This window comes from Montipora capricornis, chromosome 3, assembly GCF_036669925.1.
Source record: "Montipora capricornis isolate CH-2021 chromosome 3, ASM3666992v2, whole genome shotgun sequence".
Taxonomy (NCBI): domain Eukaryota; kingdom Metazoa; phylum Cnidaria; class Anthozoa; order Scleractinia; family Acroporidae; genus Montipora; species Montipora capricornis.
In genome coordinates this window covers 68,551,361-68,570,773 of record NC_090885.1, presented here as the reverse complement: position 1 = coordinate 68,570,773, position 19,413 = coordinate 68,551,361, and the positions used below count along the sequence as shown (strand labels likewise).

Sequence of the window (19,413 nt, the reverse complement as noted above, 5' to 3'; positions counted from 1 at the left end):
AACTAGTGAGCCTTTGACGTCATTTTCTCCTCGATCCAGCTCTCTCAAGATCTTAAAGTTAGTAGTGGCGGACTATTAAATAGAAAACTTCACTTGAAATTAACAGGTGTCTTTTTGAAATCAAGGCTTAAAACTTTGGTCGCTTAGTGTTTTAGTTAACGTAGATTTGAAACCCAAAGAAAAATAAGAATAGATTTTTTGGTCACAGGGGTACTTTTAATCACAGACTTATAAAACAAGCAATACAAGATCAATTTTTTTTTTTTTTAAAATAATGGTCTAGTATAGTACGAAACCTTTTAGTTTTTATAGATTTCTATTAATTAGTATGTTAAGACCAAAAAGAAAGACACATATGTAATGGAATTTTTTTATAATGCACATTAAATGATTCACTATTGTATGATTATTATCATTAATATACAAGATGAATTAACTTACAAGGCTCGACACTAACGGTAGCCAACTAGCCACAGGCTAGTGAAATTTCAGTTTTGGCTAGTAGATTTTGAGCTTCCAAGCAGTGGAGTTCTGGACAAAAACAATAGGGAAATTGTATTTCTTACAGATAAGGAAAAAGAAGAGAATAGAAACTAACAACAGAACCTGTAAGCGGATTCTATGGAATTTACTGCCTTAGAAAATGATAAGTTGAAAAAAAAAAAGACTGAGGAGGAAACCAAGGATTGCAGTTGCCCCACGCCACGTTACGAACGATTAATCACTGTGAAATCATGCGGAACTTCACGGCTGCGGTTTCCATATAGACTTAACTGATTAGAGTGTAATGTGAAGTGCTAGTTTTGTACCCCATATGAACCATGTGAGCGTTAGCCCTACTAATGGAATGGGACCCACACAAGGAGAGAGAAAAACTCTGAACCCACGACCTTCGGGTTAGATCACCGCTACTCTACCGACTGAGCTACAAGGTCAGAAAGGAGAAGGCTGTGGGAACTGAAGATGTTAAAGTCACGGCAATGAACATGTACAAGTACAAGGAAGGGTTACGTTTTTACAAACGTTGGTCGTGTAGCACTTATATTTCAATAGACTTAACTGATTAGAGTATAATGCGGTGAAGTGCTAGTTTTGTACCTTATGCGCGTAACTCCGTCACAAACAATCGCAAGCACCTTCCGAGAGCTTGATCACAAACACCTTTTACGTTCATCCCCGACCAATTGCCGATGATCGCAAACGAGACGCAAGAGATAGAAAATTTTCTATCGTCACGTCTCGTTGGCGACGAGTAGCAATGCAAAAGCGAGGAAACAACGAAATGGAAACAATCGTAGACTGTTTCTGATTGTTTGCGATCAGTCGACTATATTTTTGTGCACGTGATACGTTTTGACGAATTAGAGGCAAGTATAAGTAATGAAGAGAGGCGCGGTGGCCTCATGGTCAGTGTGCTCGACTCCGGATCGAGTGGTCCGGGTTCGGGTCCTAGCCGGGGACATTGCGTTGTGTTCTTGGGCAAGACACTTTACTCTAACGGTGCCTCTGTCCACCCAGGCGTATAAATGGGTACCGGTGAATTAATGCTTGGGGTAACCCTGCGATGGACTAGCATCCCATCCAGGGGGAAGTAGAAATACTCCTAGTCGCTTCATGCTACAGAAACCGGAGATAAGCCCCTGGGCCTTCTAGGCTCGTGGCAGACTTTATCTTTATAAGTAATGAAAATGGCGTCCGAGTACGATTGTGGCAATGAGGATACTCCTCCAAATCGTAAGGGAATACCCCGCCAAATATACCTGTAGTAAGTTCTTAATCACAAAGAGGCAGTTCCTACAGTATAATCTGATACTGGCTATGCTGCAGCCGTTGCTGCTCCTTGAAAATGTATTGGACCCAGAATCAGTCTCTTTACACTTCCTCTCTGCCTTCTTCTTCGCGACAACTCCAACATAAGAAGAAGTTGAACACAACGCAAAAACTAATTCTGCTTTTATTTTTGCGCCCTTTTCTTACGATGTCACGAGATCAAGTTGCGTAAAGCAATCCCGCATATGGAAAACAGTCAGGATCGCAAACACAAACGCAAAAAGTGATTACGTGTATGTGGAAAGAGGTCACGCATTTGTTTAGAAATTGAATCCAGATATAATGTATTTCAAATTATCTCGTTTACTAGGTATGGTGAATCTCACACAAAAAGAGAGAAAACTTGCTCGCGAGCACTGTGGCCGCCAAAGATTAAATGACTCCGAAAACCGTTCAAGCATAAAACGCACGGATTGCTGAAAGATCTTCCCGCATTCCGCTGCTTTTGTGCTTCCTGCGTAGAATGACACTTCCAGGTTAAAATTTCAATCGCAAATAGCTCTAATCAAAGGAACAGCCTTTTCACAGCGTTCCAAATGAGCAGTTTAGTTTTATGTACGGTTTATTTCTTAATTTACTTTATTTCACGTTTTCCACACTCCAGTGCATTTGCGACTTCCAAAGATTTGGCAACGGTTCTGTGAGAATTGGCCTCAAGGTCCCGAAAACTTTGCCTTCGTGAGAAAAATACGAGAAGCCGTACACTCCAGCATATTTGCGCCACTGTTGCGAGGATGAATATGAGAATATTTACTAAAAGCGCGAGTTGTGTTTGCAAATGCATGGGGGATTTATTTTGTGATTTATATATATGAATGAAACTGCGCATGACGAGACTGGCTAGCGCACTAAAAAGTTAGTCTCCAGGCTTGTATTCTCGGTTTTCACAGGACGTCACGACCGCCATGTTGGTGCCCCTAAACAAAGAAAAGGCGGCCATGTTGGTGCCCCGACCAAATCCTCCGGGATTTTAACTCTATTATTATGCAAACGCTTCCTTTTGTTTTCGTTGAAAAACATGGCTGTTGATCACGTGAGTGAAAACCAGCAATTATGCTAGGTTTGTGTGTTATAATTATATTACCGAGTTGTATGTGAATGACGTGTCGAGTCGTCGTGATTGCGAAACTAGAAGGAGTCCTGTGAAGAAGGGGAAACGTCTATCGCAGAATAGAGGAAAACTAACCACAAGTAGACTATTTTTATACTTTATAGAAAAACAAACACCCGCCCAATACAAAGTGTTGTTACAATGGCTTCCCGATTTTCAACAACCTTTTATATTGTCCTGAATTCATTCTCAAGTCATTGCTAATTTTTTTTGCATGACTCACTGTTATTCTAAGTATTATTATATACCACCCAAGTCCCTCATGTGTAATTATTAAATGACAGTCACGAGATCCCTTCCCACCTGAAACGCATCAGTGATGTCACAACTCACGCAAGCAAATCAAATGAAATGAAATGTTATCCTCAGTACTATTGCAGCTTTCACTTTCATCTATAGGTCAGTTTAAATAAGTAATGTTTTCATGACAAAATATATGTTCTATTCAAGTACGATTACAGTTTTCATGATCTTTCTTTGAGACATGCATATCTTACACATGCTGTTTTTAGAACCGCTACGCAGCGCTTATGTTCGACATGTCATCCTTTGCAGCGCACGTGTAGCCACATCCCGACATACGATCTTAGATCGTCTTGTTTCTTTTTATTTTCGGATTGGCCCAACCAGCATTACTCCTGGGAAAATCCAGTGGCGCCTTCAATACCACCCAACTCAGTACCCTATGTTTTTGTGTAACAAGTACCACAGGTGACCCACGTTAAGCTCACGGAGCGTCTAGTTATACGAGGAAAGCATTTTGTGTTGTCATATTACCTTTCTTACACAGCTTTCCAGTAAAACCGGCACTACAGTTGCAAGTGTAACTTCCATGCTCGTTCACACACGTCCCTCCATTTTTACACGGAGAAGGTGATTTACATTCGTCAATATCTTGAGAAGGGAAAGAAAACATATTGTTAACCTCAAATATAGTGTTTTCACATGATCTTCCGGGAATTGAACTCTATTTTTATGCAAATACTTTTTTTTTGTTTCAGTAATCCAATATGGCTGCTGGTCACGTGAGTGAAAACGCTCTGTAGGATTACTCCATAGTACCACTCTTGCAACCGTATTGCTTTTTGTTCCTACTCACACTACCTGTCTCGCAGAGAGGTCGAGTAAAACCAGCATTGCACTTGCAAGTCAAAGTTCCCTTGTTTTTGTGTGAAGATAGGGTCGCACACAAAACGAAAAATGACAATATAACACACACGCCCCTTCCCACAACTGCGCAAGGCACAAGCATGAAACTTCTAAAACAAGTATAACCTAATGATTTTGATTCAAGAGAAAGAAAAAAGAAAATAGTTGATCCTAATATTACGGGAAAAAATCCTAAACTTGCTTACTACAGTCTACTTAGGGTATATAAAACCAACCTTACTTAAATAATTATCTATTCCTCTACAACACTTAAACGATAATACTAAATGTACTAGTTTCTTTACTCTAATATTTACAGTCAAACAGTTCAGTCCATTGCCAAACCAGCAGCAAAATCCACTACGAGTTCTTTCCCACCTCAGCGCCTCCCTTTCTTCTGGCAATCAATTCACCTTTCACACTTTACTGCAACCGCATCACGTTCTTCGAGTTTTCTCTTCTTCTTGCTTATCGCAAGCTTCTTCAATTCTTTGAAGGATCTTCCTCACTCGCCGCCACTGACAAAGGGGGTTTGTCATTGATTCTTTCCGGCAGCTCCCGCTAATGGCTCTTAGCAGTGTTTCCAGTTCTTTTCACTTCTGCCCTCAGGCTTTCCTTCTCCAAATCCTTGCTCTCTTAAGGCGGCGAAAGACGAGATACAAAAACCCTCAACTTGTCGCGCAACATTGTTTCGTTGCAAGTTTTGGTCGATGTTTCGCGTTTTTCACCTTGCGGGATCAACTTGACTCCCAGGAAAAACATTTGTTGCGGGTTGAAGAAATGCAGGGCGCTGATTGGTTGATTTGCTAGTACACGAGCACATTTGTTGCGAGACAAGTTGTGAGATTTGCCAAAATTTGTTGCTCAGAGTACATCCGCGCTCTACTTTTCGCAACAACTTTCTTCAATCTGCAACAAATGTTTTTGTTGCGCGACAAGTTGATCACGCAAGGTGAAAAACGGGAGACATCGACCGAAACTTGCAACGAAACAATGTTGCGCGCCAAGTTGAGGGTTTTTGTATCTCGTATTTCGCCGCCTTTACACGTCGACAACCTTGCGCCACTTCAACAACCAACCAAGACCCAACACTTTTCATATCTATATATAGTTAAACTAATTTATTCAAATTACAACTAAACAATGTTCTTTTTTTACATTACTAAATTACAACACTTAAAAGAAGTTCTATAACACTGAATCAGATAATACATAATACACTAGGGAATCATACCATAGGTAGTTAACAATTGTACTAACAAACTAGACTAGTGACTATCTACAAACTGGTGAGAGAAAAAACAATTCGTGACACTTTGGATTCCTACGCTTTTTTCTTTTTTCTTTTTGGATTGGCCCATCCAGCATTATTCCTGGGAAAATCCAGTTTCAGCGGTGCCTTCAATACCACCCAACTCAGTGCCCTATGTTTATTTGTGTAACACGTACCACAGGTGACCCAAGTTACGCTCACGAAGCGTCTAGTTATACGAGGAAAGCATTTGTGTTGTCACATTACCTTTCTCACAAAGCTTTCCAGTGAAACCTGCACTGCAGTTGCAAGTGTAACTTCCATGCTCGTTCACACACGTCCCTCCATTTTTACACGGAGAAGGTGATTTACATTCGTCAATATCTTGAGAAGGGAAAGAAAACATATTGTTAACCTCAAATATAGTGTTTTCACATGATCTTCCGGGAATTGAACTCTATTTTTATGCAAATACTTTTTTTTTGTTTCAGTAATCCAATATGGCTGCTGGTCACGTGAGTGAAAACGCTCTATAGGATTACTCCATAGTACCACTCTTGCAACCGTATTGCTTTTTGTTCCTACTCACACTACCTGTCTCGCAGAGAGGTCGAGTAAAACCAGCATTGCACTTGCAAGTCAAAGTTCCCTTGTTTTTGTGTGAAGATAGGGTCGCACACAAAACGAAAAATGACAATATAACACACACGCCCCTTCCCACAACTGCGCAAGGCACAAGCATGAAACTTCTAAAACAAGTATAACCTAATGATTTTGATTTAAGAGAAAGAAAAAAGAAAATAGTAGATCCTAATATTACGGGAAAAAATCCTAAACTTGCTTACTACAGTCTACTTAGGGTATATAAAACCAACCTTACTTAAATAATTATCTATTCCTCTACAACACTTAAACGATAATACTAAATGTACTAATTTCTTTACTCTAATATTTACAGTCAAACAGTTCAGTCCTTTGCCAAACCAGCAGCAAAATCCACTACGAGTTCTTTCCCACCTCAGCGCCTCCCTTTCTTCTGGCAATCAATTCACCTTTCACACTTTACTGCAACCGCATCACGTTCTTCGAGTTTTCTCTTCTTCTTGCTTATCGCAAGCTTCTTCAATTCTTTGAAGGATCTTCCTCACTCACCGCCACTGACAAAGGGGGTTTGTCATTGATTCTTTCCGGCAGCTCCCGCTAATGAACGCTATCTACAGAACGGAGTTTTTCAATGAAAGAAATTGTTTTCAACACGATGCAAAATGTACTAATTTCTTTACTCTAATATTTACAGTCAAACAGTTCAGTCCTTTGCCAAACCAGCAGCAAAATCCACTACGAGTTCTTTCCCACCTCAGCGCCTCCCTTTCTTCTGGCAATCAATTCACCTTTCACACTTTACTGCAACCGCATCACGTTCTTCGAGTTTTCTCTTCTTCTTGCTTATCGCAAGCTTCTTCAATTCTTTGAAGGATCTTCCTCACTCACCGCCACTGACAAAGGGGGTTTGTCATTGATTCTTTCCGGCAGCTCCCGCTAATGGCTCTTAGCAGTGTTCCCAGTTCTTTTCACTTCTGCCCTCAGGCTTTCGTTCTCCAAATCCTTGCTCTCTTAAGGCGGCAAAAGACGAGATACAAAAACCCTCAACTTGTCGCGCAACATTGTTTCGTTGCAAGTTTTGGTCGATGTTTCGCGTTTTTCACCTTGCGTGATCAACTTGACCCGCAAGAAAAATATTTGTTGCGGGTTGAAGAAATGCAGGGCGCTGATTGGTTGATTTGCTGGTACACGAGCACATTTGTTGCGCGACAAGTTGTGAGATTTGCCAAAATTTGTTGCTCAGAGTACATCCGCGCTCTACTTTTCGCAACAACTTTCTTCAATCTGCAACAAATGTTTTTGTTGCGCGACAAGTTGATCACGCAAGGTGAAAAACGGGAGACATCGACCCAAACTTGCAACGAAACAATGTTGCCCGCCAAGTTGAGGGTTTTTGTATCTCGTATTTCGCCGCCTTTACACGTCGACAACCTTGCGCCACTTCAACAACCAACCAAGACCCAACACTTTTCATATCTATATATAGTTAAACTAATTTATTCAAATTACAACTAAACAATGTTCTTTTTTTACATTACTAAATTACAACACTTAAAAGAAGTTCTATAACACTGAATCAGATAATACATAATACACTAGGGAATCATACCATAGGTAGTTAACACTTGTACTAACAAACTAGACTAGTGACTATCTACAAACTGCTGAGAGAAAAAACAATTCGTGACACTTTGGATTCCTAGGCTTTTTTCTTTTTTCTTTTTGGATTGGCCCATCCAGCATTATTCCTGGGAAAATCCAGTTTCAGCGGTGCCTTCAATACCACCCAACTCAGTGCCCTATGTTTATTTGTGTAACACGTACCACAGGTGACCCACGTTACGCTCACGAAGCGTCTAGTTATACGAGGAAAGCATTTGTGTTGTCACATTACCTTTCTCACAAAGCTTTCCAGTGAAACCTGCACTGCAGTTGCACGTGTAACTTCCATGCTCGTTCACACACGTCCCTCCATTTTTACACGGAGAAGGTGATTTACATTCGTCAATATCTTGAGAAGGGAAAGAAAACATATTGTTAATCTCAAATATAGTGTTTTCACATGATCTTCCGGGAATTGAACTCTATTTTTATGCAAATACTTTTTTTTTGTTTCAGTAATCTAATATGGCTGCTGGTCACGTGAGTGAAAACGCTCTATAGGATTACTCCATAGTACCACTCTTGCAACCGTATTGCTTTTTGTTCCTACTCACACTACCTGTCTCGCAGAGAGGTCGAGTAAAACCAGCATCGCACTTGCAAGTCAAAGTTCCCTTGTTTTTGTGTGAAGATAGGGTCGCACACAAAACGAAAAATGACAATATAACACACACGCCCCTTCCCACAATTGCGCAGGGCACAAGCATGAAACTTCTAAAACAAGTATAACCTAATGATTTTGATTTAAGAGAAAGAAAAAAGAAAATAGTAGATCCTAATATTACGAGAAAAAATCCTAAACTTGCTTACTACAGTCTACTTAGGGTATATAAAACCAACCTTACTTAAATAATTATCTATTCTTTTACAACACTTAAACGATAATACTAAATATACTATAATTACTTTACTTTAATATTTACAGTCAAACAGTTCAGTCCTTTGACAAACCAGCAGCAAAATCTACGACAAGTTCTTTCCCACCTCAGCGCCTCCCTTTCTTCTGGCAATCAATTCACCTTTCACACTTTACTGCAACCGCATCACGTTCTTCGAGTTTTCTCTTCTTCTTGCTTATCACAAGCTTCTTCAATTCTTTGAAGGATCTTCCTCACTCACCGCCACTGACAAAGGGGGTTTGTCATTGATTCTTTCCGGCAGCTCCCGCTAATGGCTCTTAGCAGTGTTCCCAGTTCTTTTCACTTCTGCCCTCAGGCTTTCGTTCTCCAAATCCTTGCTCTCTTAAGGCGGCGAAAGACGAGATACAAAAACCCTCAACTTGTCGCGCAACATTGTTTCGTTGCAAGTTTTGGTCGATGTTTCGCGTTTTTCATCTTGCGTGATCAACTTGACCCGCAAGGAAAACATTTGTTGCGGGTTGAAGAAATGCAGGGCGCTGATTGGTTGATTTGCTAGTACACGAGCACATTTGTTGCGCGACAAGTTGTGAGATTTGCCAAAATTTGTTGCTCAGAGTACATCCGCGCTCTACTTTTCGCAACAACTTTCTTCAATCTGCAACAAATGTTTTTGTTGCGCGACAAGTTGATCACGCAAGGTGAAAAACGGGAGACATCGACCGAAACTTGCAACGAAACAATGTTGCGCGCCAAGTTGAGGGTTTTTGTATCTCGTATTTCGCCGCCTTTACACGTCGACAACCTTGCGCCACTTCAACAACCAACCAAGGCCCAACACTTTTCATATCTATATATAGTTTAACTAATTTATTCAAATTACAACTAAACAATGTTTTTTTGTTTTTACATTACTAAATTACAACACTTAAAAGAAGTTCTATAACACTGAATCAGATAATACATAATACACTAGGGAATCATACCATAGGTAGTTAACACTTGTACTAACAAACTAGACTAGTGACTATCTACAAACTGCTGAGAGAAAAAACAATTCGTGACACTTTGGATTCCTAGGCTTTTTTTCTTTTTTCTTTTTGGATTGGCCCATCCAGCATTATTCCTGGGAAAATCCAGTTTCAGCGGTGCCTTCAATACCACCCAACTCAGTGCCCTATGTTTATTTGTGTATCACGTACCACAGGTGACCCAAGTTACGCTCACGAAGCGTCTAGTTATACGAGGAAAGCATTTGTGTTGTCACATTATCTTTCTCACAAAGCTTTCCAGTAAAACCTGCACTGCAGTTGCACGTGTAACTTCCATGCTCGTTCACACACGTCCCTCCATTTTTACACAGAGAAGGTGATTTACATTCGTCAATATGTTGAAAGGGGAAAGAAAACGTATTGTTAAAGTGCCCCTGTGACCAAAAGGTCAATTCATATTTTTCTTTGGATTTCAAAACTATGTAAACAAAACACTAAGTGACTCACGTTTTAAGCCTTGATTTCAAAAAGATACCTCTTTATTTTAACTGTAATTTTCCTATTTAATGGTCCGCCATTACTAACATTATGTTCTTGAGAGAGCTGGATCGAGGAGAAAATGACGTCAAAGGCTCACTAGTCTAGGAATGCAATACATGTGTATGCCGCAGAATTAATATGCAGCACGGGGGTTTTGGGCTTTCAGAGTTTTAAAGTCACGCTTTGCATATATAATAAACTGCGTTCACACGCTGAAATTTTAAGCTAGTGAGCCTCTGACGTCACTTTTCCGTGGATCCAACCGTCTGAGGTCCAATCGGTCAGTTTTGAACGTGAGTAATGGCGGACCGTGAAATCCAAAACTTACATTCAAAGTAAACGGCCTTTGGATAAAAATCAAAGCTCAAAATTTTGCCAGTCAGGTGTTAAGCAAACACACTTTCAAAATCTGAAGGAAAAAAGGAAGTGTTTTTTTTTTATCACAGGGGCACTTTAACCTTGAATATAGTGTCTTCACATGACGTCACGGCGGCCATGTTGGTGTTCCAAAACAAAGAAATGGCGGCCATGATGTTGTACCGAACTAATCCTCCGGCAATTTAACTCTATTTGTATGCACTCTTGAAACCGTAGTGCTTTTTGTTCCTATTTACAATACCTGTCTCGCAGAGATGTCCAGTGAAACCAGCATGGCACTTGCATGTGAAAGTTCCATTGTCGGTTTTACAGATTCCTCCATTTTTACACGGTGCTGATTTGCATCCGTCAATGACTGAAAAAGACAACGGAATCATCCAATTAGCATTAGAACATAGCGTGCTTGCTAGTCCAATCCAAATCCTATTAAGCGACTATGGTGTGTCTCTCTTTATTATTCCACTATTACACCATTTTACCGCAAATACATCTACAGAACGGAGTTTTTCAATGAAAGAAATTGTTTTCAACACGATGCAAAGCCTGAGAATTTAACTTGTCGTCACTTGCCACTCGTCATTTCGTTTATCCAATCAAATAATTATAAAGGACATTTGAATGGTTTCGTCATTCGCAAGCGCCTTATTATGCAATCGATACGATATGTTGTTTAATGTCACACACAACTGAAGATGCGATTCTCCGTCGATTGCGATTCTCCGTCGTCGGTGAAGATGCGATTCTCCGTCGATTGCGATTCTCCGTCGTCGGTGATTCTCCGTCTGTTCTAAAACATTCGTGGTCTGGAGGCCCTCGACGTAAAAACCGACACGTACGGCTGCCTTCTTATACCGATACTCTTGAAGAAACTACCAGAATCCATACGTTACGCGATATTCAGATCTGACAGTTCGGCGGATAAGTCACTTGACAAGTTACGAATCGCACTTCGACGAGAAATCGAAACAATCGAGAAGGGTCGCCTGTCAACCACGAACAGCTACGAAACCTACGACGAAGAACCACTTGTTCCGACAACGGGAACGATGCTATCCAGAACGCATTCAAGAACGCAGAGCGAGAAACAACGCCCGAAACAAAAGAAATGCGCCTACTGTGACGATAACCATTGGTCAGACAATTGCAGCGAATTCGTAACTGTGCAAGAACGTTACCAAGTACTACAACGACAACAACGTTGTTACAACTGCCTGGGCACAAATCATAGCAAAACAAAATGTTTTTCTAAGCGGCGCTGCATGAAGTGTAAACAGAAGCATCATACTTCACTTTGCCACGGACAAACACAAAACCCGCCAAAAGATACCGCGTCTAACCCGTCCACCTCAAAGATTGAGCAAACGAAAGCAAACACACACGACGAACCAAAGGAGACTCACAAAGAGAAGAAAACCCATTCAGCCAATACCCACGTAGGAACAACACAGTTGCTAGATCTGCAACAGAATCAAATCCTAATGCACTCAGCTAGAACAACAGCAATCGGCCAAGGATTTCAATGCTCACAGGCACATATTCTCTTTGATACAGGCTCGCAGAGGACGTTCATCACAGAAAACATGAGGAACCGACTAGACCTCAAAACTATACGCAAAGAACTCCTTGACGTAACCACATTTGGCGATATCAAAACCACCAGAAGAAACTACGACGTAGTCTCACTCAATCTAGATACGGGAAAGGAAAGTTTATCATTAACGGCACTTGTAACTCCTACAATCTGCCCACCACTGAAGATAAAAGCTTTCAAAATTCCCCCCGAACTAGAAGGTCTAAAACTAGCGGACACACCTATCGGAAACTCAGAAGTGGATATACTTATCGGAAACGACCAGTACGGTCACCTGATCACTGGCACGATGATCAAAACGAGTAGCGAAGCCATGATCGCTATCGAAAGCAAATTTGGCTGGCTTCTAGCAGGATCCACCTCTAATATACGCAACAGCAACACAATGGGATGTCACCGGATCGACACCCAGTCCGCCGAATCACAACTCGACAGCATACTCACCAAATTTTGGGAAACAAACCAAATCCCCGACGAACGCAATCAAGACGATTCCGTCATGAAAACATTTCGAAAAACAATCAAATTCAACGACACTTCGGGTAGGTATAGTGTTGCATTGCCGTGGAAAGAAAACAAAAACGATCTGCCGTCCAACCTGAACCTCAGTGTAAAACGACTAGCCAGTCTCCAGCGAACCTTAAACAAAAGAGACCACGCACTTATCAGCAAATACGACAAGCAACTGCAGGAGCAGCTTCAAATAGGATTTATAGAGATAGTACCGGACATGCATCACCACGAAGAAATCGTCCACTACATCCCTCACTTCCCAGTGTTTAAAGAGATCGCGCTCTATGACGTCACTAATTACCCTTATTACAACGATTATCTTATTTAGAACACCCTCGCGGGCCGGCAATTAATCTGTACCTTACACATCAATTATACCATAAGTTGTTTATCCAGTAGTTACATTAGTATAAATTATTCAGTGTGCTATTGTTCATTATAAGTCTCTGTTATCTTCAATGCTGCCTTTCGAGCGGCAAGTCTTGACGGGGGTCTCATCTTTTCTTCTTCAGTCCCCAGTTCTTGGGTTTGTGATTTTTGGAAGAGATGGCGCAACGAGTACTTGACCAGGCTACGTGAACAAGACCGTAAACGCAACACAAATCACCAAACACAAGTCTCCAGGGGGGATGTGGTACTTATACATGATGACCTTCCACGTTCAAACTGGAGAATGGGGATCGTAACAAACCTTCATCAAGCAAAAGAAGATCGAGGAAAAGGTTCGCGAGCATCAACGGCAGGTCAAGGAACAGAAACTGACGGCACTCAAGCAAAACTCCAATTCACTAAGCTTAAATGACTGTCTTCACACCGGAGAGAACCTAATGCAAGACCTGACAGGAATTCTTCTCCGATTCAGAGCACACAATGTGGCATTCATCGCCGATATCGAGAAGGCATTTCTCCAGATCGAACTCCACCCAAACGTTAGAGACGCCACGCGATTTCTTTGGCTTAAAGACATCAACAAACCAGCCACCGATACAGATAACTTACGAGCATATAGGTTCCAACGCGTCCTATTTGGAGCGACTTCGTCACCCTTTCTTTTAATCGCAACAATCCAGTATCACTTAATGAAAGCAAATACATGGATAGCTACTGACCTCATCAACTCAATGTACATGGATAACGTGGTGACGGGGGCTGACAGCCAGGAGAAGGCCAAGGAATACTATACATTATCACGAAAATATTTGAAGGACGCTGGAATGAATCTGAGAGAATGGAATTCGAATTCACCAAACCTCAACATCAAAGCAAAAGAAGACAAATGCGCAGCTAAAAATCCGCAAACCAAAGTACTAGATATAAAAAGGGATGCGACACTGGACACGCTATCCCTCTCACTCGATAAGATGATAAACGACATTTCACAAGCTACTCAACAAAAGATGAGCAAAAGGTCTGTCCTAAGCATCGCCTCAAAAGTATTCGACCCTCTCGGATTTGTTGAACCTATCACCGTTAAAGCAAAGATCATGATACAAGACATATGGAAACAAAATATGACTTGGGACCAAGAAATAAGGAATGACTTAAAAGAACAGTGGATTAAATGGCTCGACGACATTAAAAACCTGTCCATGTTCAAACTACCAAGACCATATTTCAGTGACAACATCACCAGCAAACAACTTCATATATTCTGTGATAGCAGTCAACGAGCCTACGGTGCGGTTGCATACCTCCGAGGAACATCAGGAAACGTGACGCAAACAAGCTTCGTAATTGCCAAAACAAGAGTCGCACCCGTTAAGACGCAAACACTTCCACGATTGGAACTACTAGCAGCACTGTTAGGAGCCAACCTAGCGACGTACATCACGAAAACTTTACAACTCGGAAAGGAATGCGAAATCGTCTACTGGAGCGACTCACAAATTGTGCTATCGTGGCTTTCATCCAACAAAAGACTGCAACCATTCGTACACACGCGAATACGCAAGATAACGCAAATAACAGGGACACATAAATGGATGTTCTGTCCCACATCCTCAAATCCTGCAGACTTAATAACACGAGGAATAAGCACAACGGTGTTCTATCAGAATAGAGCATTATGGTTTGAAGGTCCATCGTGGCTAAAAGCACCGAATGACCAGTGGCCACAAGTTCAGTCAAAGGAACCTATCACAGACATAATCGACAGTCCACAAATGCATATAATCGTCAAATCAGATAGCCCTAACATACTTGACTCAATAGACTTAGAGAGGTACAGCACCTTAAACAGAGCGATCCGAGTAACGGCCACACTCCTTCACTACACAGATATATGGCGAAAGAGGAACACAAAGTCTACTATTACAACTGAAATAATGCAGGATGCTCGACTTGCATTACTAAAAGGAACCCAAAGAAAATACTATGAACGCGAAATCACTTGCTTAAAGGCGAAAACGAAGTCAAAACAACCGGCTATCATGCAACAACTAGGACTGTTCCTCGATGCCCAAGAAGTACTTCGCTGTCGTGGTAGACTACACTATGCAGACCTTCACTATGACACAAAATTCCCAATTTTGTTACCTAAAAATAGCGCATTCACTTCATTGGTCATCCAACATACACATACAATGCTCAAACACGGTGGAGTTCAGGACACATTAACTCAAATAAGACAACAATTCTGGATACCCCAAGGTCGACAACTTGTTAAAAGGCTCATCTCGAAGTGCGTTATATGTAGAAAACATGAAGGACCACACCTTCATTCCGTTCCAACACCACCATTACCCAAAGAACGGATCTCACAGTCACAGCCCTTCCAACACACAGGCATCGACTTCGCAGGACCTATGTACGTCCGTAACAAGAATACTACATCGAGCAAGGTCTATGTATGCCTATTCACCTGTACTGCCATAAGGGCAACACATCTTGAACTGGTTGAAGACCAAACAACTGAAGCCTTTCTAAGAGCATTCAGACGATTTATAGGCAGAAGAGGCGTTCCGGAGACAATCATCTCTGACAATGCCAAAACGTTCAAAGCAGCCGCACAAGACCTAGAAACTCTACATAGCGGAATTCTCTCTCACACTTCAACTCAGAACTTCCTTGCAAACAATGGCATACGTTGGAAATTCATAGCCGAGAGAGCTCCGTGGTGGGGAGGATTTTATGAAAGACTGATAGGAATGACCAAAAGATGCCTGAAGAAAACAATCGGTAAAGCCTCCCTAAACATGATAGAACTAAACACCATACTGATCGAGGTTGAAGCTGCATTGAATAGCAGACCGCTAACGTATTCCTACATGGGACTTAATGATTCCCCTCCACTTACGCCAGCACACTTCCTGTGTGGACATCGATTGATGACATTACCTGACCATACGCCGAAAGATCCTCAAGAAGATCAAGACTATGACCCCTTTGCAAGCTCTGAAAAGGAACTCGTTAAGAGAGCTAAATATTATGAAGCGATAATGCGGATGTTTTGGAAGAGATGGCGCAACGAGTACTTGACCGGGCTACGTGAACAAGACCGTAAACGCAACACAAATCACCAAACACAAGTCTCCAGGGGGGATGTGGTACTTATACATGATGACCTTCCACGTTCAAACTGGAGAATGGGGATCGTAACAAACCTTCATCAAGGAAGAGATGGTCAAGTCAGGTCTGTAAACGTGAAGATACACCCAGGAAAAGAACTTACGAGACCCATTGAAAAGCTTTATCCTCTTGAGATCAAAACAAACGATCAAGAGGAGGATAATAGACAAACCCAAGAACTGGGGACTGAAGAAGAAAAGATGAGACCCCCGTCAAGACTTGCCGCTCGAAAGGCAGCATTGAAGATAACAGAGACTTATAATGAACAATAGCACACTGAATAATTTATACTAATGTAACTACTGGATAAACAACTTATGGTATAATTGATGTGTAAGGTACAGATTAATTGCCGGCCCGCGAGGGTGTTCTAAATAAGATAATCGTTGTAATAAGGGTAATTAGTGACGTCATAGAGCGCGATCTCTTTAATCCAATAAACCTACTGAATGAACCAGGACTTATCTTTTATGTTGTGTTAAAATCGCAACATAGGCCGAGGTATGAGATTTTGCTGTAACGACCGAACGGTCAAGGTTGTTCAGTTGTTTAATATGCATAACCCACACTCGGCCCATACTCGGCCCGGAGGCACAACGGGAGAACAATGCCTAGCGCTTAGCTTCTCTTAGCCAATCACAGCGCCCGTTATACCAGCCAGAAACACTAGCCATATCAAAAATATGAGTTATTTACCAAGCGTGAGGTCAAGATGGCTGGATATTGGCCAGGTTCTTTTTTGCGTGTTTATGGACCGAGACGAAGTCGAAGTCCATAACGACCGAACGGTTCTGGCTGCCTAACAAACTTGTCTGTGAGTGTTGAACAACTTTCCAAGCGCATTTACCTCTGTCGGGTAGCTTTTCCACGTAAGTGATTTTCACCGTGATATGACTTAAATCCATCTCCGCTTTTCCTTCAGCCACTTCTTCTTTCAGCAGAGCAACAATCTATCAAGAGGAAAAACTCACATTGCAGGAGCATCTAACAGGTATAGTTTACTTCCCCCTAGACGGGATGCACGTCCATCATGGTGGCCCACCCCCCACCTCCCCTCCAAACCAGTACTTCCACATTACCCATTTATGCACCTGCTTGAAAAGACACACAGTGCGCGCGAATATGGAGCGAAGTTTCTCCTCTGTAGCAATTGTGAAATGGTGAATGAGAATCGATGACAGTCAAAGATGCCCCGCTACTGTTGAAACTCTATCCTGTTTCACGGAACATCACGATAACTCGTCTTGACTGATGATCCGCCTTGTTTGCCGTATTTGTACACGGACGAATTACCTGAATTACCTTCCTTTGCCCGATAAGGGAGGATCTGTGTCCGGTGTAAATTGAACCTTGAACCTCTGAGTTCGCAATTGAAAGGCCCAGTAATTTGGTTGTAATATTCATATGTACGAGTCGAGTTATACAATCTTTGAATGGCTAGAATTTCTTGTTACCTCATCTCTTGTTTTGCTTGTGTTTGTAGGAGCAGGTGTTATTGAAACGTCAGCTTTGGTCGGCGTTCCCGGCAACACGACAACTTCCAAACGACTTGGCTGTATGTCCAGCAACTACAAAGAAACAAACGTAAATAAATGCAAAAAACGCTCTTGAAAAATCAATTCCGTAAGGCCCCTTAATGCGTGGCTTGTTAAAACAATACGGAAATTAAGCAAGGACACCGCCCACCTGGCATAAGTGACAACACGATTGACTGTGAAGGAATTCCACTAGAAAAAGTGACTCATTCGGAACTGGCGCCGAAATGTGAAATTCACCCCAAAGTAGTATTTTTCGGAGACTGGAACTCGCATTATACGCTTAACCTCGTATTATGCGCTTGTTCTTATTCTCGTACTCGCACTCATTGCCGATGCTAACATTTTCTAATGACAGCTTAAAAAGGCACCAAGTAATCAACAACAACATTAATGACAGACATACACGTATATTCCTACGAAATAAAATAACATCAAATATGAGAAAAGAAGCAGCAGCGAAACAAACAACAGAAAAAAGTACAGAAAAATTCCAAAGGGATAAAAAAAGAGCAAGCTCTTCAATTCTTAATAGACCCATGAGTCATGCAAGCACCGAGGAGACAGCAAAGTCCCAAGACCGGCGACAAAAGCTTCGCCACTTCCCTACTCGCTTGACTCAGGCTGCGTTGCAAAAACTGAAGAGCCAGTGCCCAGACTACCAAAAACGCAGTTTCATTACTTTCATCAAACGGGAATAAGAGAATTTTCGCTTTCCATACCAAGATTACGTTCATTAGTGCAACAGTTCTTCAGGAAAGAAATTAGGCATCGTTCGGCCACGATTTCATGAAATGATAAGAAGTGCGAAAAAATCACTCGCCACATTTCTGCATAAATGGTGTACATTCAATAAGGATGTTACCTCGTAACTCAGAAAAGCTTGCAGACGCTGAGCTAGAAACGTTCTCCACTCTCTTGTGTCAGCATTTTCGGCATCCAAGACAACGTCAAGTGATAAACGGACCGTGGTAAGGTCATCTGAAAAAAAAGACATCTCTTTTGTGCACGTATCTTCCAAGTGAATACTTGGCTAGTGTTAGGATGGTAAAAAAATTAACAAACACGTCCGCGAAACGACTTAAAGGGAACTTCCATTCCAAAAAAAATAACTTTAAATCACGGGAAAAAAACAGTTACAGTCAAGTCACTGAGTCAGTCTAAGATTTTTCAAAAAAAGGGTTTGTATCCGAAATAAATAACTTTTAAAATCGTCTATTTTTGTTTTTTAATTTCGCGGGCGCCGCCATCTTGAATAATTGTGACGTGTTACGTTGCCCTATTGTTATTAGACAAAAGGTATTTGTGTCAAAACAATAGGGCAAGCGTAAAACGTCACAATTATTGAAGATGGCGGTGCCCGCGAAATTTGAAAGTGAAAATAAGCGATTTTAAAATTCACTTTTCTTGATATAGACACTGTTTCAAAAACAAATTTCGAACAAATTTGTTTGTAAACACAATTTCCTTCGGTTTAAAATTATTATGTAGTAAGAGTGGAGGTTTCCTTTAAGAAGTTACTAGAGAGACGGCTACAAGAACGTTGTTTAAAAAATAATTTTCCGTGACTCCAATAATTTCGCGAGTACTGCACATATTGCAGAGTGTCAGAACGGTTTACAATTCTTTCTACAGGGGGCCTACAGTTTAGTCCTTATCTAACCATTTGCGGATGTAATTACTAAGGCAGCACTTTCTCCTCAGTTATTTTAAGACTCTGAGTGTTGGTCCAGCCAGAACTCACGACTTTCCGCATGGTAGCCCGATGCGCAACCAGCTGAGCCACCGTTGCAGTGTCAGTGTAAAGGGTTAATGTGAGGGTTAGCGTTATTT

The 19,413-nt window shown here is 41.4% G+C and overlaps 1 protein-coding gene across 5 annotated transcripts in view; it reads right to left on the bottom strand.

The window, feature by feature from the left end:
* LOC138040984 (VPS10 domain-containing receptor SorCS1-like) overlaps nt 1–19,413 on the bottom strand; it is a 79,720-nt gene that overhangs the window by 8,786 nt on the left and 51,521 nt on the right. Inside the window, exons 22-29 of one of the 5 annotated variants that reach the window (XM_068886737.1) lie at nt 18,446–18,561; nt 17,500–17,613; nt 16,893–16,995; nt 10,616–10,729; nt 9,740–9,853; nt 7,840–7,959; nt 5,610–5,726; nt 3,719–3,835 (exon numbers count right to left, since the gene is read on the bottom strand). In XM_068886737.1, the coding sequence (XP_068742838.1) occupies nt 3,719–3,835; nt 5,610–5,726; nt 7,840–7,959; nt 9,740–9,853; nt 10,616–10,729; nt 16,893–16,995; nt 17,500–17,613; nt 18,446–18,561 (915 nt within the window). Of the gene's footprint in view, nt 1–3,718; nt 3,836–5,603; nt 5,727–6,378; nt 6,557–7,839; nt 7,960–9,739; nt 9,854–10,615; nt 10,730–16,892; nt 16,996–17,499; nt 17,614–18,445; nt 18,562–19,413 lie in introns of those variants that run through there. The other 4 variants (XR_011130720.1, XM_068886738.1, XR_011130721.1 and 1 more) reach the window with 4 other exon arrangements.